At 50.9% G+C, this 26185-nt stretch overlaps 2 protein-coding genes across 4 annotated transcripts; one reads left to right on the top strand and one right to left on the bottom strand.

Moving 5' to 3' along the window:
- Positions 1 to 7835: 7835 nt before the first annotated feature.
- Positions 7836 to 16926, top strand: SHROOM1 (shroom family member 1). Of its 3 annotated transcripts, none has more exons than XM_043912757.1 (9): positions 7848 to 8161; positions 8560 to 8769; positions 12109 to 13101; positions 13194 to 13249; positions 13473 to 13682; positions 13884 to 14453; positions 14542 to 14683; positions 14792 to 15064; positions 15159 to 16918. In XM_043912757.1, exons 3-9 carry the CDS (start codon positions 12151 to 12153, stop codon positions 15489 to 15491), a joined length of 2535 nt encoding a protein of 844 aa, XP_043768692.1. In that variant the 5' UTR covers positions 7848 to 8161; positions 8560 to 8769; positions 12109 to 12150; the 3' UTR covers positions 15492 to 16918. The 3 variants fall into 3 exon arrangements, with proteins under 3 accessions (XP_043768694.1, XP_043768692.1, XP_043768693.1); XM_043912758.1 differs by lacking the exon at positions 7848 to 8161 and adding an exon at positions 8165 to 8212; XM_043912759.1 differs by lacking the exon at positions 13884 to 14453 and having other exon boundaries at positions 7836 to 8161; positions 15159 to 16926.
- A 5210-nt stretch (positions 16927 to 22136) lies between these two features.
- On the bottom strand, positions 22137 to 25968 carry SOWAHA (sosondowah ankyrin repeat domain family member A). The gene has a single exon (XM_043912756.1). It carries the CDS (start codon positions 25569 to 25571, stop codon positions 23880 to 23882), a length of 1692 nt encoding a protein of 563 aa, XP_043768691.1. The 5' UTR covers positions 25572 to 25968; the 3' UTR covers positions 22137 to 23879.
- Between the last annotated feature and the right edge of the window lie 217 nt (positions 25969 to 26185).

The raw sequence follows: 26185 nt of genomic DNA, 5'->3' as shown, positions 1-26185 counted from the left end.
CGCATTCCCCATCCCGATCCCCCCTCCCACCTCCCTCTCCACCCGATTCCTCTGGGTCTTCCCAGTGCACCAGGCCCGAGCACTTGTCTCATGCATCCCACCCGGGCTGGTGATCTGTTTCACCATAGATAATATACATGCTGTTCTTTAGTACTTAATTTCTTTTTACAGCTAAATACTATGCCATGTTATAGATATACAGCATTTTGTTTATCCATTCCTCTATTGATGACCATTTGGGTTGTTTCTAGCTACTGGCTATTATGAATAATGCTGCTATAAACAGCTACATGTTCAGATATGTGTTTTTGCATGCAACATATGTTTTAAATTCTCTTGGTTACATACTAAGAGTGGAATTTCTGGCTCATATGATAACTATGTTTAATTGTTTGATGAACTGATAAATTGTTTCCAAAGCAGCTGTACCATTTTACATTCCCAACAGCAGTGCAGGAAGATTCTGACTTATCTACATCCTTGCCAATACTTAATGTCTGTCTTTTTTATTATAGCCATTCCTGTGGATGTAAAGTGGTACCTTGTGGTTTTGATTTGCATTTGATGTTGAGTATCTGTTCATGTGCTTATTGGCTATTTGTGTATCTTCATGGGAGATACATCTTTTTGAATCCTTTGCCCACTAAAATTTGGATTCTTTGTCTTTTTATTGTTGAATTGTAAGCTGTTAAGCATGCTAAGGTAAATCTAATTTAGATAAAGCATTCACTGTTCCAGGAAGACCAGAGGTTGCAGTTTGGCTTTATTTTTAATACTTTTCAGGCACTTGCTGCATTTTTCAAAAAGAACCATTGTTCACAGACTGTCTGTGAACTAGGGTCTATTGCCATCACTGAAAAAGATATTAATCTACTTCTAAGAATCAATGCAAAAAAAAAAAAAAAAAAAGAATCAATGCAGAGGATTGGAAAACCCAAATGAACTCACAAACCCTTGGTTCCATCCATAGTAGCAGCTTCCAGACCTCTATCTGCTGTGCCCAAGTGAGTGACAGAAGCAGTGTACTCTGGAAAGAACATAGCTCCTTACAGTATATTAAATGACATCTTTTTGTTAAAACCACCAACGGGAGAAAGTGAAACAAGAATTGTAGGTAAATTTTAAAGTGTGTACACACAGGCTAATCGCTGAGTCCTGGGGACCAAGGCCATCCTGAGGATGTTGCTACCAGCTGTGAATTCAGAAAATGGAGGAATGACCCAGCTGTTCACCTGGGTCTCCCAGTTACATTCATTCAACAATCACTGATGAAAGTTCTGAGCCTGGTACTTCCTTTCCTTCAAGAGTTCACAATCTGTCTTATGGGACAGACACACAAGTAAATGAGAATGTGTTTGTTAGGTGCAGCAGGGAACAATGAACTCTCCCTAGAGATAGCATGGATATTTCCCCGAGGAGGCAGTTCTTAGCTCAGGGGTTGTGTAACTCAGCATCACGATGGGTCCTTCCTAAGGACATTTCCTAGTAGGAGAGGGAAGAAAAAAAGAAACTTCAGCATGTGCCCAACCCTTTGTGGGGAAGGGGACAGCTATGGGATGGAAGCCTATGCTTCTAGGTCTCTAGGCAGGCCCACCTTGGCCTGACATTTGCTTAGTCTTTTGGTCCATGCTAAAAAAAAAAAAAACAGGTAGAATCTGGGCCACCCTCTTTAGTGCAAGAATAGGAAAAAGGAACCAATCTCCAAACTTTCTTGTCTTTGATTTTATGTTTATCAAGGGAAATCTTGTTTTCATTTTCTTAGCAAATGTTTATAACTTTGAATCAGGAACTTGCCTGCCTTGTATTTCTCCTGTGCTGCTTTATCCTGTTTCCTGAGTTGCTAGTTTTGAGCTTGTGTTAGACTTGTTAGAGGATCTCCAGCCACATCAAAGGGCAGGGACCACATCCCCTTAGCCCCAGGGCAGCTGTGGGAGAGCATTCTCGCTACTTGCCTAGTGGTTGCTTCTTCCAGGGATAGAATAACTCTGAACACCCAAATCTGGCCAGATTTTCCTCCAACCTAACATTGGCATCCCAGTATTAAAAGGTGTCTTGGCTTTATTTCCGAAATTTCTTAGATTCAGGCAGCAGCAGCCAGCTCCTACAACTCCAAAAAGGAATGCATCGGAAGGAGGACTTGTGGCCCACAGAATTGACTAAAAGGCAGGAGGACCAGGCAATGAAAATAGACAGGAGCCCAAGGAGGCTGGACAGCAAGAGCAGGAGACGGGTTAGACCACCACCACATCACACCGCCCAACTCCTAGTGGTTTCTCACCTGTCCCTACATCTCCATGTCACCCACACGAGAGTCCCAGTCCCTGGCAGGAGCATCACATTGGTCAAGCCCAGGTCTCATGGTTTGCAGTGTGGCAAGCTGTCTTTCAAAATGGGAGAAGGGGCTCTCTCTCCCCAAGACCAACACAATATGGGTTCCCCTAGGAAGGAAGTGTTCAGATGTCCACCACAGCCCTGTTTGAGGGAGTAGTAAGCAAATCTTAGGAGGGGAGCAACACTCATGGCAGACCTCTGGTGTATAAACCAGCCCTCAGAGTTCAAATTGAGGCTGGGATTTAGTCAGGATTGTCTTGCCTACAGGAGAAACTGAAGTGAGGAATAATAATAACTAACGCCACTTGTTGATGGCCTACTGTGAGCCTGTGCTGAGTAGATTTGATGAAATCTCATTTAATCTTTACCTGGCAAACATGTAGTCACATCCATTTTATAGATGAGGATATGAATTGTTCAGGAAGGCTGGGATATCTCCAGGGTCAGACTGGCATTCACTTAGGTCTGCCAGGCTGTGGACTCACGCTCGCTCTCTCACTGCTGGTTTTCGTATACCCAGGATACAGTGAATTGGAGGATAGCTCTCTGTCCTCCTTATTTATTTTAATTGTGGTATTTTATTTTTGTTTGTTGTAGCACAACAGAAGACTAGCAGGCAGCATGATCTTGTGGGAAGACGTTGTGGCTGGGGTGTCTGCAGAACTGATTTCTAGGCTGTCACCCACGCTGAAGTAGTTAAATGTAAGTGTAGACACTTGCATCTCTACACAAACCAGGCAGGGCTTAAGAGAATGTTCCACTTATTGGAGCTATGTTGGAGAATTTTGTTGTCCTCTTTTTTTAAACTTCTCTTGATGTTTCCCTTGGAGTACAAAAAGCTGCCAACTAAACTGTGTGTGTGTGTGTGCTGTCACATTCACTCCTGGCAGGGTCCCAAAAGCTCATGCACCATGATGGATGCCAGATATACACACCCTCAGGTTTTAGAACAAAGTCTCCTCCATGTGAGTAACTGACCAGACACCATCAGTTAAGATCAGCAAGAGTTTCTTTTTTTTAAATTTCATTTATTTTTATTAGTTGGAGGCTAAGTACTTCACAACATTGCAGTGGGTTTTGTCATACATTGACATGAATCAGCCATGAAGTTACATGTGTTCCCCATCTCGATCCCCCCTCCCACCTCCCTCTCCACCCGATTCCTCTGGGTCTTCCCAGTGCACCAGGCCCGAGCACTTGTCTCATGCATCCCACTTGGGCTGCTGATGAGATCAGCAAGAGTTTCTTGGTGAATGTTAAGGACATGCATTATCTGCTTCCAGAGCTAATGACTAGAATCCATTATATGTGCACATGGCATGCTGTGACCCAATCCTGTACCAAGGCTTCCGTGTGCAGCCCGAGGCCCAAAGCTCTAGGGTTGGAACATCCTCTCATTGAAAATGCTTATCAGATGACTTCTGATGACGCCAGAGACTTGGCGGATTTAGCTCAATTAGAAGGTGCTTTTAGGAGAGGGGCCTTTGTAGACCATTTCACCCCTTTGTTAGGACCTGAACACAGGGCCACTCCTGGACCTGAGCCTGCTTTTGTACTCCCTAGGGATGCTATTGGGGGTCTGGTTCAGAGTCTTGAGCTAATTTCTATTCTTGGGGATCAAAATGACATGTAAGAGACAGGTTTTCATCTAGATCCTGGGAGGCCAGCAAAGCAAAGTCGAAAAGTTCATGTGACCACCACTTATCTGTCTTGGGTCCATTGGAGTCAGTAGAAGAGGAGAGAGGCCTGTATCCAGCCATCTCCTTTAATCTCTCTTGGCCAGGGATGTGTGGGTAACAGTGAGGGCAGACGAGGAGGATGGAATGGTCCCAGGTCTGGGGTTTGTAAACAGGCTAGAGGAGTTAACAAAAGCTGAGTTATTATGGCCAAAGCAGAGGCTGAGGAGTCACCCAGCGTTTGTAGGGAAAAGGTGATATACGTGTACTCAATAGGAATGTGACAGACCAGCATTCTTTCCCAGGAACTGCTGATCTGAAAGGAAACTTTGATTCAATCACTGGGACAACCAGTCCCTACCCAGCCTCGCCCAAAGGCCTTCCTGCCAGACACCCTCATATTGGGGGGGGTGGGGGGTGGCGCTCCATTCTTGTGGCTGACTTCCTATAAAGCCCTATCTTTGGACAAGTGTGGTAAATTCAGTGCATAATTAAAAAGCAAACAAACTTGCTCTAAGGGAACACTTAAAATTTAAGTAGACACTTGTGTAAAAACAGTGATTCATGCTTTGTTGGATTTCCAGAAATAAACAACATAATTCATTGAAGGATTTCTGGCCTTTAGTGTATTTGAACCAATATATGATGGTCTCTGAATTATTAAAATAGCTCTGTAGTTGCTATCTACAAGAAAGAAACTTTTTTTTTTTTTGCCTTAACCATGGTTTATAAATTCACTCCCACCACAAACAAAGTCAGAAGACACAAACTTGGGAAAATATTTGCCACACATTAAAAAAAGTAAATTACCTTGATATATAAAGAGATCTTATAAGTCAGTAAGAAAAAGACCAATAATCCAATAGAAACATGGGCAAGGGAAATTGACAGATCACAGAAGTGAATAGGAGTGGCCTTAAAATGTACAAAATGATATGCAATTTTATATACAAAAAATTGAAACATTTTCACCTTTCAGGTTTCAGAGATCAAAAGTCTGATAATGTACTATGTCAGTGAGGATGTGGGAAAATGGGCACTCATTAAAGGGGATACAAATTGGTACAACCTCTTTGTAAGAAATTTGAGAAGATTAACCAAATTTGAAATTTTACATACCCTGTTACAGTTACCTATTACTGTTTAACAGAATATCCCTCAGCTTAGTGGCTTACCCATTTACAATTATTTTGCTTGCGTGACTGAGGAAGGGCTAGGTTGGGTGGTTCTTGGCTAACTCACACGGTGTCAGATGTACTCTCCCAGGCCTGGAGAAGTACTGAGATCCTGAGGGGCACAAGCACATCTTTTTATGTAGGAGAGAAACTGCTGAGTATGTGCGTGTGTCCGTCTTCTCCATGGCCCCTGCTCCCTAACCACTGCCACTGAGGGAGACTCCAAGTTGGTTGCAGTTTCTTCCCCTTCTTCTCCTCTAAGGCTTTTTGGGGTTTTGCACTAAAGAGATGGCCTCCAGTCAAAGATCATGAGGGACACACCTGTAGTTGAAAAAGTGGAGTGTATTAATTGTTACAGTGAGGGGAACCATGAAGCATCTTGGTAAGAGGGCATTAGAAAGGACTTAAAGTATTTAGTGATTTTGGAGAGACTTAAAGAAGTAGGACTTTTCTCAGTGTTTGATGCTTCAGGAAGCAAGAGTAATTCTATGATTGGGTCCCTTAAAATCTTATTAGAAAGAAGAATGACTAAAGCAAAGCTAAAGCCACAGTCGGTAAGGAAGCAGCAGTTACATATATTATCCAGGACAGAAAGACATTTGGTCATTTTTTTGATTTGGACAATATTCATGGTTTGTCTGTGTTCAGATATGATTACAGAATGGTCTCATTTTTATCTTGACCCATCATGGTTACAAGAGGGTCTTATCTGATGTTGATGTCCTATGAAATTGTTTATGTGCAACAGAAGAATTCCATGGCCTTGTCTGTGACTGTCAGGTCAGCTCCTATAACACCAAGGTCTAGCCGATAGTCCCAGGCCAACTTCCAGATGTCAGGGGCTGCTTTCTCTTTCACAGAAGAGAAGAAGAGGCAAGCAGAGAAGTGGGTGGATGGGATTTCTTTTGGGGTATTCAGGCAGAGATTTTCTATTGTCTATGCAAGAGAAAGAAGGAGGAGGAGAGAGGATTATCAAGAATGACTGTGGATGCTGTGTCCACTTCATAGTTGTCAAGAAATACACTTTTTTAAATATAAATTAAGGAACTTCCCTGATGGCCCAGTGGTTAAGACTCCATGCTCTCAATGCAGGGGCCCTGGGTTTGATCCCTGCTTAGGGAACTAGAGCTCACATGCTGCAACTATGAATAAAAAGATCCAGCATGTCACAATGAAGATCAAAGATCACAACTAAGACTTGGTGCAGCCAAGTAAATAAATGAAAATAAATTTTAAAATATATATACATATACATATATTTTAAAATATATGGACTGTAGCCCTCCAGGCTCCTTTGTCCATGGGATTTCTCAGGCAAGAATACTGGAGTGGGTTGCCATTTCCTCCTCCAGGGGATCTTCCTGACCCAGGGATCAAACCCTTGTCACCTGCATCTCCTGCATTACAGGCGGATTCTTTACTGTCTGAGCTACCAGGAATTTGTACTTTCGTATATATATATATATATATATATATATATATACACACACACACATATAAAATTAAAATCTTGAACATTTTTGAACTGACTTTTGGTTGCTGGGTTTTGTTTCCTCTGTTGTGATACTGCTCTGAGACCAACCATGTGGATCAGAGTTGGTGCTAAAAGGGCAGGTGTTCAAAACCAAGAAGTTCTGAGCCATTGTCTGAGTCCAGAGCTCCAGCTCCTGCTGATGCCTGGATCAGAATAGCATCTGAAGTAAAATCAGTGCCAGGAGTGTCCCAATCAGAAGCCAGGCTCAGGTGCCTGCTGCCTCCATCCCCTAGAAGACCCAAGCAGACCAAGTTCCCCAGGCTCTTATTCTCCCTAGAAAGTGGTAGCCTTAAAAAAAAGAAAGTGGTAGCCTTGTCCCCCAGTCTGAGTTCCGGCTTCTGGTTATTATCACCAACAAACCTTGTCAGCCAAGGATGCCAAGATATAGGGATATGGTCTCTGCCCCCCAGGCATGCTGATTCTGTGGGACAGTGAAGGAAGCCACAACAGTAACAGAAAAACCAAGCACTTACTGGGTTCAGCAAAAAGGCCCCCAGCCCCTTCCAGGGATGGAGCATTTCTTGGTAGAGCGAGTATTCATAGGATACAAGTTTGGAAAGTGGGGGCAGGGAAGGCTGAGGACAGAGCTGTGACCAGTGTACAGTGGCTGATGAATTCAGATCATTCTTTGGAGCCTTGAGATCCCCGAAAGTGAAAAGAGCCAGATTCTATGGCTGGAGTAAACCCTAGCCAGGCCACAGGGGACATGCATAGCCCAGCACCTTAAAATGCTGAGCACCACTGAGAAGAGCCGGAGTGAATACACAAGTCAGCAGCGCCCCAGCTTCCCTCCCCCCTTTTCAGATGGCCGGCCAGAGGGCCCAGACTATGCAAGATATGAGAGAAATGAAAAGGGAAAAGGAGGGGAGAAAAGAGCCCATAGTAGGAATAGAGAGCTGCAAGAGTTCTGGAAATGGCAGTTCTAGAGGGAGAGTTGGTCAAGAGAGGATGCATTAGCATCCGAACTGTACTCAGAGCTGGACGGGGACAGTGGCGCGTCTGTTTACTTAGCCAAACTGGAATGAGGTGGCCGTCTGGAGTTCTTGGGACCTGGCCTGGGCGTCCCCACTGATGGGGTGGTTTAAATCCGTGGGACTCCAGCCGAGCACTACAGGCCGTGAGAACACATTGGATGGAGGCGGGCGGGCGACCGCCCTGGGAGCCTACCCCTATTTTCCCGCTTCTCCAGCCGAAGCAAGAGGCCTGTGCCCGGCGGGGTAACGAGCGTCCAACCCCGACCGGGGTCTAAGCCTACAAGCGGACACTAAGGAAGGGGCGGTCGGCTGCCCGGGCAGCGGGCCGCTCCGCGCTCCCGCCCCCGAGAGTCGGATTTGGCGCCTCCCCCGCGGCGGCTGGAGCCCGGAGGTGGGGTCGGGAGCCAGAGCCCGGGGCTCTGATGTCACCGCGCGGCCGCAGTCCAGGAGCGCGTCTCGGTTGGAGCTCAGGTACGCGGCGAGGCCGGGGGCCAGGCGGCGGAATCGCTGTTCCCCACAGCGGTAGGGCGAGCCCCGCGGCTAGGTGCGGGTGGGAGTGGCTGAGCCGCTGCGGAGCAGCCCGCGCGTCGTTGGGTCTGGAGGTGTTGGGCTCCACACCACTGCTGGTCTGCGCGAGTCGGGTCGGGCTCCTGCGCCCCTGTCCGCGCCTCCGGCAAAGGGGTGGTGGGCGCAGAACCGGTAGCGGCGGGAGCTGCTGGGGGAGCACGCCGGGGGCTGGCGAAAACGCAGTGGGGGTCTCAACGCACCTCCTAGCCACTCCCCGACCCCCGGCTCCTGCCCTTCGGTAGCGGAGCCGCTAGGGAATCCAGCCCGCCCCCACCCCCACCGCCCCCCTCTCCCGTGTCCAGGACCGCGTGGTCCCCTGCGCGAGTTTTGAGCCCTCCTTCCCCGACGGTGAACCCCAAAGACCGAGAAATGCGCCGGCCGGGGGCCATCCACTCTGCCAGTGTCCGCGAGGCGTCGCTCTCCTGCCGCACCGCCTGACTGTCGCCCCCTGTGGCCACCAGACGTGTGCATCTTGCCTCCCTGACGCACCTCAACTCAGCTTGAAGCCCCAGGTATGTGGTCCGACCTCGACCGCGGCCTCCTTTCCCCATGTGCCCCAGCATCCTCGTTTCCTGCCCGCCTCACGGAGCTAGAACCTATGGAGACTCTCGGGTGGGCGGCAGCAGTGGAGAGCGAATGCTTTGCAGGGTGCGTTGTGGGGGGGGACAGGCTTGGAGAACGGGGAGCCGGAGGGGGCTGGGAGAGCCATGGAACTTCCCCCAAATGCCTGCTCTTCCAGACCGTGTCTGGAGAGCTGGGATTCAAGACAGGCCCAGGACCCAGAAACTCAGTCTGGGTGACATGGAGACAACACCCTACAGTGAGCCTACCACTGAGGAAGACCATCCCAGATATGATTTAATTCCTGATTTAATTCCTGATCCTTATTGATCATTTGAGCTTGTCTTTCTGGTCACTTTACCTGGATCTGTTTCTGTTGCCTTTGTGTGACTTCCAGTGACTTTAGTCACTGGAAGCAGTCCTCATCGGTTTTCCCAAGAACCTCTAACTAAAAACCAGCTGCTAGACTGGTCCTAACTCTCTGCTGAGGTCCAGACCCACATCTCAACCTACCCAACTGCTCACCAGTCTTGCCACAAACACTGCAAAGTCCACAGGCCCCAGACCCGGCCTGGAACCCTTGGCCAGTCCGCATCTCAGCTTCCTCATTCCTGACACTGGCACCTCCACCTCCTCAGCTCCTAGTTCTCAACATTGAAGTCATCCTTGTCTCCTTTTCCTCTCTTGCTCTTTGATTCAGGTGATGTTTATTGCAAATGATGCCAATACCATATGACCCTAACTAATCTAGTTTTCCAGCAGGGATTCCATGCTGCTCCCCCTGGGTTGATGGGGCTTGAGAAAGCTTTAGTTCTGACTTACATTCAATGCAGGCATTGGCTCTGCGGCCCAGCCCAGAGCTGACATTAGTGCTGATGCTAGGGCTCCTGGGGTGTGGCCACTCCCAGCCACAGGGGCTGGCTGGACTGCAAGAGGCTCCCTGCAGCCAGACAAAAACTCTCTGCTCTTTGGTCTGAGGCCCCAAAACACACTAAAGGAGCTGGACTTTCCTAGCCTATCTTGCATGGGTATCGGGTGCTCAGGTTACCACTGAAAAAGCATTCTCAACACAAGTTGAGATCAATAAGAAAATATACAGACATTTTTATTATCCATTTAAGCTGTTTTTATTGGGCGAACTCAGAACCCTCTGTCATTCAGTAACTCACAAATAAGAACTTTCAAGGCCTTTTTTAAGGAAACATCTTTATATTTGAACAGTTACCCATGCCTACAGATGCAGTGAAAGTCAACATGGGTAGGCCTGGGTGGCATGAGCCAGGATAAACAGTGCTCCCAAGTTGGGCTCAGAAGGATAGCAGGAGAAGGGGCCAGTGTCTGGGTGGCTGGAGGGGTTCCCTAGAGAAGGTGAGTCTTCCCAGGGGCTGCCACTCAGAGTAGCTTCTTTTCTTTCTGAAATACAGATAGTATAAACTACTTTGCAAAAGTGGTCCCCAAGCCTGAGTGTGAGGACCAGTCTTCAGGGCTGGCTTTAGTAGGCACAGTGATGCCTCCAGGTGGATGATGTCAAGATGTTCTGGTACCAGATCAGCTGAGAGCTCCTCCTGGGAATGTTGGAAGTACTGCTTCTCCCTTTAAGGAAACACCGTATCCTCCCACCACTAACCTCTCTACCTGCCCTAGCCAGCAATCTATAGAATCTGGGGTCTCAGGGAATGGGGTAGAGGGTGATCCTGAGCTCCAAAATGTGTCGATGAGGCTCACCAAAGTCTGTTTTTTCGGTTTCCACCCAGCTATGGGCCACCCTTCTCTGCAGTCCCAACCAAGCAGCTCAGGGAAGGCAAACCTGCTTACTCCCCACCATCCACCCCCACACGCAAAAGTCCCTATCGCCCACACTGAACCCTTAGTTCCCAAGACTCAAAGCTACTTTCACCCCTGATCCAGGTACACTCCCCCAGCTCCTCCCCTTGCTCCGCCTCCTGGCACTGGGAAGGTATTGATTTCTGGCCATTCCTGTTCCAAGCTATGCTTGCCTGCTCTTTCGGTTCTTAATAACCTGAGTAACCTTGTCAGTGTCCATGAGTGGCAACTGTCTCACCCATTCTGTCCCCTTCTTCAAAAAGATTAATAGGGAGAGAACAGTAGGTGGAAGCAAAGAAGCCCTCAACCTTCTCCAGCAAAGCCACCCCCCCCCCCCACCACCACCATCTAGTTCCGGCAATGCTGCTCGTTTCCTTGTCATTCAACAAATACTTCACATCAACCATGCCAAACATTGAGGGCACAGAGATGAGTCAGTGCAGGGCCTGTCCTCAGGAAGTTCATGGGTGGGAATGGGGAGAGGGAATCACAGGCAAACCAACAATCACCATGCAGGGTGATGAGTGCTGTGATGGGGAGGCTAGGACACTAGAGGGATCCCAAAGGGCCAGGAAACCTCTAAGCCTGGCCCTATAGGAGAAGCAAGAGTGGCACAAAGACGGGGTGAGCCTGTCACTCCTAGACAAAAGGCAGAGTCTCCCAAGCAGGAACATATTATCCTGGGATCTGACAGTAATTTGAAGGGGGGGGGGGGCTTGTTTCCCACAGAGGAGTCTGAGCTTTGTTGCAGGGGTGGGGGGTAAACTGGCTTTCAGCAGAGTTTGCTTCTAGGAAATTGATTCTGGCTTCAGTAAGCTTGGAGGCAAGCCCAGATTCCAGGCAGGGCTCTGCCTGTTACTAGCTCTGTGCCTCTGGGCAAATCATTCCCTGGTTCAGAACCTCACTGTCCTCATCTGTAAAACGCAGGCAACAGTTGTGAGGTTCAAGATAAATATTTGTTCAGAGCACCTGGAACATGACTGGCCCAGAGGAAGGCTGTGAAGCTGCCCCTGACACCTGACCTGGGTCTTTCCTCCCCTCCTTTCTTGGCTCCCCTCTGATCTCAGATCGTTGCTGACTGTTGTTTATGAGGGAAAGATCACCCGGAGAAGTTAACAAAGCAGCCAGGAAGCCGCCAGGGTGGGACAGGGTTGGGGAGGGAAGGAGCTTGGGTACGTTCTCAGCGCTCCAGGAGGTGCCAGGGTAGAGGCTGGGCCAGAAGAGCCCCAGTAGGGAATGGACTAGTCGCCACTTCCTTCCCCTGAGCTAAGGCCCTCAACCTCCAGAGGTGCTCCCCTGGTCCTCCTGCCTTTGCCATCCCAGACGAGGGAGGTGCGGGATGTTAGGGCCATGGGTCCCGTGGCCAGGGAGGCGATGTGTAAGCATGTCGTGTTGGAGGGGCCAGCAGGCTGTCCTAAATCCATACCCGGAGCGCCTCACCTACCACGCCGCCCATGCTTTTCCAGGCCTCACAGAGCTGGCCAGCCTCCGCCCTCGTCCGAGCAGCCATGGAGGCCCTGGGTCCCGGAGGTGACCGCACCTCCCCGGCCTCATCCACTCGCAGCTTGGACTCGCGGGGGTGGTCTGCGCCCACCGACTCAGCCTACAGCTCTCTCTCTGCCGCCTCAGGCGGTCCTGAGCCTCCAGAGCCGCGCACGCCGTCGCCTTCTCCGGGGACCCAGCAACTTCCCTACCTGGACTGGGACTACGTGCGCGTGGTGTGGGGCGGCCCGGCCCCCGCCGCCGGGCTTCGCACTTCCCCACAGCCCCGGCCCGCGGCCGCCGCACGCAGTGGGCCTCGTCGCCCCGAAAAGGGGACCCCGGGACCGCTCAGCCGCCAGACCACCCCTCTGCTGTACGCGCTGGCGGCCGAGGCTGAGGCCTCGGCGCGGGCCGCCGAGCCGCCCAGCCCGCCCGCCTTGCGGGCCGCCTACCGCCAGCGGCTGCAGGGCGCGCAGCGGCGAGTGCTCCGGGAGACGTCCTTCCAGCGCAAGGAGCTCCGCATGAGCCTGCCCTCCCGCCTGCGGCCCGCGCCCCCCGCGCGGCCCTCGGCCGAGCACCCGCGCTCCGCCTCGCTCAGCCACCCCGGCGGGGAAGTAGAGCCGGCGAGCTCGGGGGCTCCCACCCAGCAGCGGAAGTGGTGCTTCTCAGAGCCAGGGAAACTGGATAGCCTGGGTAGGGGTGCTGGGTTGGCGAGGCAATGCTCGGGAGAGGTCAGCTCCAGCTCTGGCTTCATTAGGCCGGAGCCTCGGGAATGGCAGCAGAGGACGCTGGCTGAGTTCGAAGGTCACCAGATCAGATGGCTGCCTGCGACCCAGCCCCCAAGCATAGAGGACCCGAAACCCCGGCCCTTGAAGCTTGGCAATGCCTACAGGCCTGCCGCCAGTCGGAGTCGGAGCGCTTCCGGGGAAGTCTTGGCCCCCTGGGGAAGTCCAGAAGGTGTCATGCCCATTGCCCAGGTATGGAACATAGGGGCTGCCACCTTGGGGTGGGGGAACCTAGAGGACTGAAAACTTGAGCAACATTTCACCCAACTGCTTGCCTTTTCTAGGCTGTTCCCCAAGGAGCAGAAACCCCCAGACCACCGTTGCAGACCAAACTTAACAGGTGAGAGACATGGACCACTCTGTGAATTGAAAGTTGGGGGAGGCAGCCTTCATGGCTCTTGCTCAAGAAAGAAGGCCTCCACCCACCCTCAGTTTGAGCCTTATGTCTCAAGGCAGAGTGCAAACCACACCCCCTAGTCCCACCCCCAACACCCCACTGTGTCTCTGGTACAGAACCAGAATCATCCTGGTCACTGTGGTCAGTGTGGGATCTTTGCCTCCAGGTTCCTGAATCAGAAGGAAGCTACAGAAGTGTGTCCTGCAGAGGGCCCCCAGAGCGGTCCCTCTGACTGTGAGCAGAGGGGCTCAGAGAACTGCATTGTGTCTGCTCGGCTCCCATCCCTTCCTGATGATGAAGTTTTCCTGGAAGAATCCCCCCTGGTCAGAGCAAGATCACCTGCAGACTCCCAGACTCCCCTGGGGCTCCCAACCTGGTGAGTTCCCTCAGACTTTCAAGCAGTGTGAGATATACCTTTCCTACACACATCTATAAAATGCTGGAGAGGCAGGGAACTCTCTCTTGACCGAAGGCTGGGGTCCGGGGGTTTTGGGGGGGGGGAGTGGTTGGCAGGGGGAGGGGAGAGGGGGGCCCTTGGCCAGAGCTTTTTCTGATTTAGTGTCTCTTCTACTTTCAGTGTCCATGTCTCTGACCAGGAGTACGGCGCTGGCTTGAGTCAAAGGACTGACCAAGCTATAATCCCCCCAGAGCAGCCCCTCCATGAGGACCCAGAAACTGCAGGGGTGGATGAGTGTTGGCAGGGGTTAAACGGTTCTGTGAATGTTTCCAGGCCTACATGCTGTAGCCCCCCTGAGACTGCAAATGGTGACATCCTTACATTTGACCCCACTGGACTGCTGACGACTGTTCCCCCCACAGCTGCAGAGACTGACCTCAAACCTTTCCCAGGTGATACCCTGGGACCTCCAGACAATGATACCCCAGGGCCCCCTGACCACAGTGCCCTAGCTTGGGGCCCTGGGGAGCCTGGTCCCAGGTCAACATGGCCCAGTCCACGCCTCGAGGAGCTGGTTCAGGAGCTGGCCAGATTGGATCCCTCTCAGAGTGACACTTTCCCCTCCTATCCCAGCCCAGAGCCATCCCTGGGTCTGCTAGATGGACTGATTCCCTTAGCTGAGGTCTGGGCTGCAATGAGACAAGGCTGTAGGGAAGCTGGAGAGGAGGCTGCTGGTAATTCTGAGCCAGGGTGAGTGAGGGGCATCAGGGACTCAGACGACTTTAAACCCCTGCTCTCTAGGGCAGGACAACCCAAGGAGCTCTGGTTTTGTCCCCAGGTCCTATCTACTTAACTCCACCCAGCACCTGCCAACTTCTCAGGAGGAGACAAGGCCTGAAAACCTTACCACCCACGTTGTGCCTGACCAACCATGTGACCAGGGTACTTCAAAGCCAAATAACAGCATCCAAGCCAAGAAAGTGAGTGTGGAAGGGGCCATTGGTGGCTGAGTGGGGCCAGAACCCAGAGTCTGGTCTGAGGAGTCAGGGGCCTGGCTCCAGACTTAAGTGCCTACGCACTCCCGGCAGGCAGAGCTGGCGGACCTCCTCCAAAAGATGCTAAGGGACCTTCAGGCCGAGCAGAAGCAGCTGCAGGGAGCGGCCCAGGCTTGGGCCAGGCGCGGAGCTGCTCTGGAGGCCGCCGTCGGCCAGGCCTGTGCACCCCACGAGCTGGAGCGGTTCAGCCGGTTCATGGCCGACCTAGAGCGCGTGCTTGGCCTCCTGCTGTTGCTGGGCAGTCGCCTGGCCCGCGTGCACCGCGCCCTGGCCCGGGCGGGTGCCGACAGCGACCCTGAAGAGCAGGTAATGGTTAGGGCTGAGGATGGAGGGGAGACGGGAAGGGCGGTGAGGGGCCTGATCGGGCCTGGCTCACAGCCCCGTCGCCCTGCATCTCCAGGCCTCTCTGCTGCAGCGACTGGGGCTCCTAAAGCGGCAGGAGGAAGATGCTAGGGAGCTGAAGCAGCACGTGGCGCGGCGGGAGCAGGCCCTACGCGAGCTGCTGGCGCGCGCACTGCCCGCAGAGGAGCTGAGCGCCTACCGCACCCTGTTGGCCGGCAAGGCCGCCGTCCTGGCCCAGCAGCGCAGCTTGGACGAGCGGGTCCGCCTTATTCAGGACCAACTGGACGCAGTCAGGAACGACCTTGGCCGGCATCCCTCGCCTCCCAGGCCGGCCTTCCCCTCAGGGACCCATCCTCCGGATAAACCGCCCTTCCCCCCTCCCCTCATCTAGTTACAGGTGGTGAGGGTGGGGAGCATTGCCCTTGCTTCTCACCCACATGATTCCGGATCACGCTGGTTTATTCGGTGCTTTTCCCTTGGGGTGGGGAAGACCCAGGCCTGGCTTTGCCGGGGTACTTCTTCCAAGTGTTCTCATGTGGTCTTTCCCAAGTCCTGTGGATTATCTGGTAGTTAACTGAGAAATTTAAAATCTGCAGTATTCTCTCCTTCTGTGATGAGAAAGAGTTTCAGTAAGGGTTGGTTGGAGGGAGATGAGACAAGTCAGAGAAGCACTTCAACTTAAGATTCAAGAGATGCAGGGCGACGGGGCTGTGAGCTAGGCCCGATCAGGCCCCTCACCGCCCTTCCCGTCTCCCTTCCATCCTCAGCCCTAACCATTACCTGCTCTTCAGGGTCGCTGGCCATTTCTTTTCCCTCTCAATAAAAAAATTGATGAAGTAATACCTGGAGTCTGGCTTGGAGGCAGGGTTTGCGAATTTCAAACACCTCCTGACTAGAGCAGAATGGCTGTTTGTCAGAGGACATCAGTCAGGTCTGGGGATTCCTAGGAAGACTGAAAGAAACAGGCTTGAAAACAAGAGGGGCCAGGCAGATGCTGTCACCAGTAGCCCCTAACTCTTCTGGTGACTGCATTTTTACCACAAAACTCTAGACCTGATTAGCAGAGTTCAGGTCTCTTTTGCTGGTTTTTACCCAAGCCCCTAACCTCAGTGGTATAGTGGAAGTGGGTAGGACTGCCTCCCTTCAAGATTCAAGGCACAGGGAACTTCCCCAAATGGAAAATGGATTCAGATGCTTTGCCTAAAAACCCTGATGAGTGTCAAATACACTTGGACATTTGGGGAAATTCATTCACCTCTCCTTTGGAAGACCCTATGGGGTCAACCAGGCTTGAGGAGGGCAGTTGGGAGGATGGGAGCTGAATGGGGATGAGTCATGGGGCATCTGGAGACCTATTATGCTGGGGGGCTTATGTCCTGGAGATGCCAGTTTGGGGTTGGGCTGGAGCTGGGAGTAGGGGAATAAGGGCTAGAGTGAAATGAAACAAATGACACACACACCCTCTGTGTATCATCCCTGTGTGCATAGAATCAATGTTCTCCAATATACATGTGAAAATCTGCCTTAGTATTTGGAGCTGCAAAGGCTGGGGACCAGAACACTGTTCATGCAAATACTGAGTGTGTTTTTGGAAGCTGGGCACCTTAATAATAATGGTATCTAAAGCCAACTGACCTCTTAGTGAGAAATCTCTGCTTCTGAGCTCGTTTTCTGATGCATATTGTCACTAAGTGCAACTGGTTGGGAATTTTAAATGGTTGTATTCATACTAAAAGCATTAGTTATAACAGTCGCGCTATTGAGCACAGAACAATGCTCACATTGTGCCTTTTTATAAAAAACATATGGGGCTCCTGCTGAGGCGGCTGCGGGTTCTAACATTCTGCTTTGCTTCCCCTCTTTGAACGCTGTGGGCGGGGCCTCCGCTCCAAGGTCCTCTGCCCCGCTGGGCAGCTTGCTGCCAGACGCCTTCTGGAGGGATCTACTTATTTCTGCCTGCCCTGTACAGTGCTCATTGCTTTCTCCTATTGTGATATTCTTCCCACTCCAGTATTCTTGCCTGAAAAATCCTATGGACAGAGGAGCTTGGCGGCTACAGTCCATGGGGTCGCAGAGTGGACGCGACTCTGCGCGCTATTGTTAGATATACACTTAACCTCGTCCATTAGGCCAGTGGAAATTGTGTATTTCAGACAAAACACTCCCAGCCCTGAATGGACATGGGAAACAGCGTCTGCCCTTGTCCGGTTAAACTGCACTTTGGTTCTTGGCTGGTTTTTCCTACGGGGAAATAGGAGGCTGCTGTACCAGATCGAGAGCGCCCACCAAAGTGGGGCCCCAACTGAGCAGGTCTTTCCATTTGTCTCCTTCTCCTTCCTGCCCCAGTTTATCTTTCTTCCACACCCCGTTGTTCCTTCAGAGGACAAGAAGCTCAGCATAGGTGTTGGATATTGGCACCACAGGCTACGACTTGGGGGTGGAGGGAGGCAGTGAATACGAGAAGCCGGGTGAATTCCACCCTCCTGGACGCTGCCAGCAGAGGGCGCTGTTCTTTATATGACACTTCACCACCTCGCCAGCTACCAGGCCTTCCGGGCTAGCCCCAGAGACGCTGCTTTGTCCTGAGCACTGTCCCTGTTGGGCCTGAAGGTTGGGGGAAGCGGGGGGTGGGCTAAGCCTTTGCTTCTGTCGGAAGGAAATTCTAGCCAGCCGGCTGTGGGTTAGGGTTTACTCGCTTTCCTTTGCCACGTCCTTCGACATTTGTTGGTTAATGAGGTGTGGGGAGGGGAAAGCTGGGGGTGGGGGGTGGGGTTGATCTTGAGGATCAATATCCAAAAGAACCTTACTTAGTTCCCCACGGTGGGAAAGAGGGTTCCTTGGGTCTCTGCTGGGGTTTCTGTCCGCACCTCCCCAAGCTGCTACGCCCCAGCCTGCCGGTCCCACCACCCCCAGCCCGGCGGCCTGAGGCGCTGCGCCCCACAGCTTAGCGGGTGCCCTTGTTGCTGGGCAACAGGCAGCCGCGATGCCTCATCTCCCACTCGCCTCTTCCCGCCCCCGCGGTGCCTCCTAATATGGATTTAATTAGTGTACTTTCTACCTTCTGACTGTAAATTGGAAACTGAGTAGGAAAGCAATGTTCCGCGGCGCCCCAAGCCGGCGCTCAGTCTGGCTGGAACAGTCTGCTCCGCGCACCACCTACCTCGGCAAGCGGCTGGAGTGAACCTCAGAAATCCTCAGGGGAACAAACTACCTCGCTGTTCAGTCACGAGTAATTCAGAAGTTTTCAGAGGACATTCAGGTCAAATGCGGTTGAGGACCACCGCAGAGAGATGAAAGGGGGAATGTGGGGGGCGGGACTCAGGCAAATGCTGTAAATCAATCCTCCCAACGAACCCATAAGGTTACTTTCACCGCCTAGCTGCAGTTTAGAAAATCACCATGGGTGTTTACCTGCTGTCTCTGAAATTGAAGTCAGCACTAAGTTCTCACTAGGAGAACTTTTTCCCCCTTCTGGAGGAGAGGTCCAGAGATCTCTCTCTCAATCACTCCCTCCCCACCTCTTTTCCTCCCACTCCCTCTCTCACTATCTGGTCCTTCTTTCCACTTCCCTGCAGTAATATCTGAGGCCACCTCTGCTCCACAGGTTCAAGTCCAGAGGTGGGGCAGTTCTGGAAGTGTGACGCCAGCCACAGAGGTTCAAGGCAACAAGCTACCTGGAGAGTGACAGTCTATTTATTAAACCATTTTAAAAGATCAGATAATTTATTCCAGGATAAGGCAAAGAAAAGGTGACGAATATAGGTCCTGAGTAGGCCCAGCCTTAAAGCCATATGTGCAGAGGGGTGCTTTCAATCCAGAAGGCTGAATGACTGCTTGTTTAGGACTGGAAGGTGAGGCTGGGGATTCTAGAGGTATGTGGGGTAAGAAAGGCATTGTGGAGACTTCCCTGATGGTCCAGTAGTTAAGAATCTTGCCTGCCAAAGAAGGGGACATTGGTTCAATCCCTGGTGAGGGAAGATTCCACACACCTCAGAGCAATTAAGCCCCTGTGCCACAACCACTGAGCCCATGTGAGCCTGTGCTCTGTAACAAGAGAGGCCATCGCAATGAGAAGCCTGAGCTCTGCAACTAGAGAGTAGTCTCCACTCATCCCAACTAGAGAAAGCCCACTTGCAGCAATGAAGACACAGCAAGCTAAGAATAAATTAATAAATTAAAAAAAAAAAGAACCCACCTGCCAACACAGGAGACAAGGGTTAGATCCCTGACCAGAAAAGACTTCACATACTACTGGGCAGCTAAGCCCGTGTGCCACAACTACTGAGTCGGCATGAGCCTAGAGCCTGTGCTCTGCAACAAGAGAAGCCATCACAATGAGAAGCCCGCTCGCCACAACTAGAGAAAGCCGACACACAGCGACAAAAATCCTGTGCAGCCAAAAATAAACAAATAAAAGGCATTGCAATATTTGAAATAATGTGATATCACTTACAGAATATAGGATAGTTTCCCTTTTGTGGGAATATATTTTTCCTAGTAGCGTCAATGTTGTTTATATATATAGGTACTAACATGGTAAAAGAATGGTGATCAGGTAGAGCAACACCACAAATCAGAGCTATTTGGTTTTGGAATGCATCCAGATATCCCTTTGGGACCAACTTGGCACTCCTAGTAATATTTCAGGATGGTGTTGCAGTTCACAGACAACTCTACCTACTCATTCCATGTGCTCCTCCCTCCCCACAGCCTGTAGGATAAGTACTGCCAATTCCACAGAGAGAAAGATGGAGCTTGGAGAACTAGGTGACTTGCTTAAGGTCACTAAATGAATAAAGAGCTGAGATGAGACCACCTTGCTTTTCTGTAACAGGATGCTTTACTGGAAAAGAGCACCAGGATGCCATCCTGACCATGACAGTTACTAACTTGAGGCCCATACAGGTTACTTACAGTTTCTCTACGCTTCCTCACTTTAAAAATCAAGATACTAACAGTACATACATTGTAAGGTGGCGGTGAATACCTGCAAAGTGTTTAGAACCGTGCTTAGCACCTAGTAAACACAGGTTATATATGCATTCCCCATAGCCTGGTCAAAATTGGGAAAGGAGTATGTCAAGGCTGTATACTGTCACCCTGTTTATTTAACTTATATGCAGAGTACATCATGCAAAATGCTGGGCTGGATGAAGCACAAACTGCAATCAAGATTGTGGGGAGAAATATCAATAACCTCAGATATGCAGATGACACCACCCATATGGCAGAAAGTGAGGAGGAACTAAAAAGCTTCTTGATGAAGATGAAAAAGGAGAGTGAAAAAGCCATCTTAAAACTCAACATTCAAAAAACTAAGATCGTATCATCTGGTCCCATCACTTCATGGCAAATAGACGGGGAAACAGTGGAAACATGACAGAGTTTATTTTCTTGGGCTCCAAAATCACTGTGGATGGTGACTGCAGCCATGAAATTAAAAGATGCTTGCTCCTTGGAAGAAAAACTATGACAAACCTAGACAGCATATTAAAATGCTGTTAAATGTGACAGCATATTAAAAAAGCTGTTAAATGTGACAGCATATTAAAAAGCAGAGCCATTACTTTGCCTACAAAATCTGTCTAGTCAAAGCTATGGTTTTTCCAGTAGTCATATATGGATGTGAGAGCTGAACCATAAAAAGGTTGAGTGCCAAAGAATTGATGCCTTTGAACTGTGGTGATGGACTCTTGACAGTCCCTTTTACCACAAGGAGATCAAGCCAGTCATTCCTAAAGGAAATCAACCCTGAATATTCATTGGAAGGATTGGTGGTGAAGCTGAAGCTCCAATACTTTGGCCACCTGATGGGGTGAACTGACCCACTCGAAAAGACCCTGATGCTGGGGAAGACTGAAGGCAGGAGGAGAAGGGGACAACAGAGGATGAGATGGTTGGGTAGCATCACCAACTCAATGTACATGAGTTTGAGTAAACTCTGGGAGATTGTGAAGAACAGGGAAGCCTGGCTTGCTGCAGTCCATAGGGTCGCAAAGAGTCAGACACGACTGAGCAACTGAACAACAACAACAACATACCCTGGTCTCCATTAGGTACATAACACATACGCAAGAACAGCCTCCATCCTCCTGAGAGGAAATGTACAATTGTATTAAGAAGCTTGCTGTGGATATGAGTCATACACATCTACATCAGCAATTAACTCTTTCCCCATTAAGAGGAGTGATTCTGTTCCCTGTGATAATTTTAACCAGATAAATTGCCTTAATCGATGAACAACTAATTTGCGGGGGGGGGGGGGGGGTCGGTTGTTGGAAATACCCTTCCACAGGTATGCCTCCTGTTAACCAGTTATTCTTCTTGAAAACTTCCCATATGCATATTAAACTGTAATTTCCTACTAACTTCCCTTATAGTTTCAGATGGTCTTAGCCTGCAAGGGAAAAGCAGTGGTTTCTTACACCTGCACGTTAGGCTTATTGACCCTAAACTCTTGCCAAATATTTTTACTTCACTTGGAAGGTTTGCAGCACACCCTTGTGAAACACAAAGATTCTTCCACAGTTTAAGAATCTTCTGATTTAAATGTGCCATAAACATTCATTATTGTTATCGCTAATATGCTGCTTAACATTTTGTCTTTCTCAAAGCCAGTCATACCTGTGGGTGTGACCTTTGTTACCCTCAGTCAAGTTTCTCTTTCATTATGAAAAATTTCTAATATTTTATTTTTAGACCTTCAGCTCCTCACATTGCTTTAATTATTGCCTCTTGTCATTTATTTTTTCACAGAGGCAGACGATTTGATGTGCATTTTGAAATAATTTATGCAGCTTAGCTAGAGTTCCAGGCAAGGAAGATGGGAGAGGCCAGATCAGGGCCTACATTTACCTACAGTTTTTGGCTATCATATCCATGTTTGGCTGATTCCTTTACTTTGCAGAGAAATCCAAATTCTTTCAATAGTAGAATACTTGAAAGAAGCAAAAAGATGGGGATAAAAGTAATGAAAGGCAAATACAGTAGCAAGTCCTATAGAATCTTTAAGGGAAGTACAGCATCACACAAGCAGGAACAAAATGGGAAAATGTTTATTTCATTGTTTAAATCAAAACATTCCAGGAAGGACTGCCTTAAATAATTTCAGAGGCCTCACTGATACATATATGGGAGGGCAGCCCCACTACCCTGGCCACAAAAACTATTTGGTATAACTAATCACATGCAAACCCAATTTGCAAAAGCAGAGCATTATTACAATATGATATTTTTTAAAAAGATTGGTTGAGCAAATAGACTCCATATCTTTAAAATGGGAAAAGAGCCATTACAATTACGCTGGGTTGAACCTGAGAAATCCTGGCAATACTTAAAACCTTCTCAGTTATAAATAGGAGCAAAGATACAGGTAAATTAAGCAACCTCTCTAAAGTCGCTGAGCAAGGAGACTTTGCATTTGCTATTTTGGAATAAGTTGTTTGCTTTCAGATGGCTTTTTAAAATGGCTACCACATAAGTTTTGCTTGTATAGAACTTTCGTATAAAATAGTTGCTCCTTAATTGTATCTGTTACTATTTAACCAGTTATTTTCCTGTTGTTAGGCTATGACATTTTTTGTCTTTGAATATTCACCTACTGCAGTGAAAGGCTCAGCCAGATTTGAAAGCCACAGATTCAGAAACATGGCACAATGGTGCAATTCACAAATAAATCAAATTTTTAAAAGTTAAATATTCATGCCATATCAAAGTAGCCAGCGACCACTGCCAAAGATACATGTTTATATTTCACCATAAAGACAACCACAGGAGAAGGGCATGGCAACCCACTCCAGTATTCTTTCCTGGAGAATTCCACGGACAGAGGAGCATAGTGGGCTACAGTCCATGGGGTCGCAAAGAGTCGGACATGATTGAGCAACTAACACTTTGGACAAAGTTACTTAATTGCTCTGTACCTTTGTTTCTTCTTCAATTTAAAAATAAATAAATAAATAACCCAGAGCTGGGCTCAAAGGGGGAAAAAAAAACCCACAAATTAAAAGTATTTGCCAAAAATGTCTCTTTTCTCTCATTGTTAAATCACTTTTACTTCCAAGATGCACTTGTTTTCTAATATTTAGCATTCACAGTATAACCGAAATTAATTACATTCACAATGGTCACTTTCTGTGTTCAAGACTGTCTGGCATCTTGATTGCTTAAAATGAGGTAGATAACCATTCAAGGGTTTTGTTGGTTGGGACTTAATTCCTTTAGATCTTGATCGTTTGGTTTTTTTTTAAATAGAATTCCAAAATATTTAGCAAAAGATTGAAAATGTCTGAGCATTTTGGAAAAATATAATTTCAAGAGGTTATTTTATGAAAGTTGTTTTACCTCATTTCAACTTAAAAACAGGATAAAAGCATCAAATTACAAATGCACTGCATAGCTTAAAGCTGACAAATAATCTATCATCACACAAAACTGTAATTCTGCTTTGGAAGATATAGATGCAGAGGCATTGGGTTAAATCATTCAGGGGCCAGACCAGCTGCTGCCCCTGAACCTTTGATCCTAAATTGCAAATCTCCTCCAAGGTTCAAGCCTGATTTCCAGAGTTCTTCATAGGAGGCTCTCACTGAGATCTTGAATCCCATCTCTGGAGAAAGATTAAGAAGTTGGAGGCAAAGGCCCGCTTGGGTAAAACAGGCTGCAGTGGACAAAGCTGGAGACACGATGGAGCCAAAAGTGTTGGACCATGGTCTTGGGCAGGCTTTGACTGTGAGAGGGAGGGGCGATTAGAGCGACTAAATCGTAACCTTGGGAACCGTCAGGTTGCTGAGGGTAGGCTGGGCACTAGACCAGCCAAGGGCCCCGGAGTGGGTCGACGAGAGATTTCTGAAAAGGTTGGCAGACTGCCGCGGATCTTTGTCTTTTTACGAGGAGCCATGGGCGAGGCTCCCAAGAATTTGCTTAAGGAACTTGACTTCCTCATGCCTCGAGCCAGATCCTGGAGCATCAGGTCATCAGCCAGGACGCCCAGAAACGCGCTGGTGGTGGAACTGAGGATGGTGGCCGCCACCTGCACGGGGCGCCGGGCCGCGTAACTGCCACTACCACCAGCAGCCCCGTCAGGTTCGGTCGAACCTCGCAGGCCAGGGTCGCCAAGTAGACGACGCAGAGCATACGAGGCGCCGGACTGCAGGTACTGGTAAGCGCGCCGTCCGCTGTGGTCGCGCACGTGCACCTGCGCACCCAGGCGGACTACCAAGAGCACGGCCGCATCCTCGTGGCCGTGCAGCGCCGCCAAGTGCAGCGGCGTGTAGCCGCCGTGCGAGCGCGCGTTGACGTCGACCCGTGCGCCCCCACGCCGCGCGACCTCCACCAGCTGCTGCACCATCTCGAGGTCGCCGCTCTTGGCGGCCCAGTGCAGGGCCGTGAAACCAGACATGAAGTCGCGTTTGGCTGCCAGGCCGAGGTCGCGCAGCAGCAGCCCGTGCAGCTGGTGGGTCCAGCGGCCCCCAGCCGCCCGCACTAGCCACTCGTGTTCGGCCGGCTCCAGGGGCACGGCGGACGGCGGCGGGGCAGCCGGAGCCTCCTCCGTGTCGGGGCTCAGCAGGCGCGGGCCGGCGCGCGACAGGCGCCTCAGGTGAGGGGAGCGGCCAGAGCCCAGACCGAGGCCCAGGCCGGCCTCCTCAATCGAGAGCCGCCGCAGCAGCATCGGGGAGCTCCGCGGGCTGGGCTCCTCAGACAGCTGCCTGCGCAGGCCCTGCTCCTCAGCCCGGATCCGCAGCGCCGAGGGGCCGGGGACGCAGCGCACGGGCAGCATGCAGGGCTTCTGAGGCGGCGGGCGCGGAGCGGGTGGTGGTGGCCCCCGAGGCGCAGCTTCCGGGTCTGGCGGTTCTACGCGGGGCGAGGTTACCTCTGACGGCGCCGTGTACGGTGGGGCCACATCTTCAGAGAGACCCTCAGCGGGCTGGGCCAGCTCGAAAGCTGGAATCTGGGGGTCCGAGGGCACCCCTAACTGCCAGGCCGAGTCTAACAACAGCCCCTGAGTGGGCTCTGAGGCCGGAGCCCCGGTGGTGTCCTGCGGCTCTGATGGCGGGGCCGGGTCCTCAGCCGGTTCCGCCGCCCTCGGTGCCGAGGACGAGGACAGAGCCCCCGAGGCCGCGGTTTCCTCCTGTGATACAGAAGTGACCTTCGACGGCGGGGCTGGTTCCTCCAGGGCGCTCTGGAAGCAGCAGGGCGGGGGCTCGGGTCCGTCGCGGGACCGCGACTTCTTCCTCAGCACCACGAATTTGACGCCGTCAAGCTCCTTCACCACGGCCACGTCGTTGACGAACTGCTTGAAGCGGTCCCTGCGGGCGGCGCGGCCGCGTGGGTCGCCGGCCTCCAGCAGCGGTTTGAAGCGGCTCAGCAGCTCCGAGTTGCGCACCTTCCCGCCGTTCTCCTGCAGGAAGCCCAGCACCGCCGCCTGGCTCACCCCGGCGGCCGCCGCGGCCGCGGCCGCGGCCAGCGCCATGGTCACTTATCGCCCCGCAAGGGGGGAGCCAGGCCGCCCGCTCCCACCAACTCCGCGGTTCCCGGTTGCTGGGCAAGGTGGACGTCGCGGCGCCGCCGGAGGAGGGAGCCGGGGTTCCGGGAGTCAGGTCCGCCTCGACCAGGCTCACCTGATCTTTTTCACCGAGGCGTGACGGGCGTGTCCTCGAAGCTGGACCTCGGTCATGCCAGCGCAGCGGGGCCCGGCAGTCTCCTGGAGAAAGGAGCCGGGGGCCGCAGCGCGCGACCCCCGCCGCCGCCCCGCGGGGTCCCCAGTCTTCGGGGTAGGTGTCTGCCTTTACAGCCTGTCCAATGGGCGCCGGACTCCATCCCCCATGCGCGGTGCTCGCCTTACAGGTGACAGCTGCCTCCAGGGCCGCGGTGGGAGTTGGGGAGCGGAAATTCTCCACCGCCCCTCCCAACCCGGGAATTAAAGGCGCAGTGCCAGGCTTCAGCTCCACTCCCGGTTGCTAGGTGGGTGTGTTCCCCAGGGATAACGCGGTCGCCCGCCGGAGCAAGGTTTCTTATTCCTTTAAGAAATGTTTAACCACGACAAAATACTGGGCGATTGCTTAAACCTGTAATTTATTTAAAGAC

The sequence above is a fragment of the Cervus elaphus genome, chromosome 9 (assembly GCF_910594005.1).
Source record: "Cervus elaphus chromosome 9, mCerEla1.1, whole genome shotgun sequence".
NCBI lineage: Eukaryota > Metazoa > Chordata > Mammalia > Artiodactyla > Cervidae > Cervus > Cervus elaphus.
The sequence above is the reverse complement of the archived record's forward strand: the minus strand, read 5'-3'. Positions and strand labels throughout refer to the sequence as shown.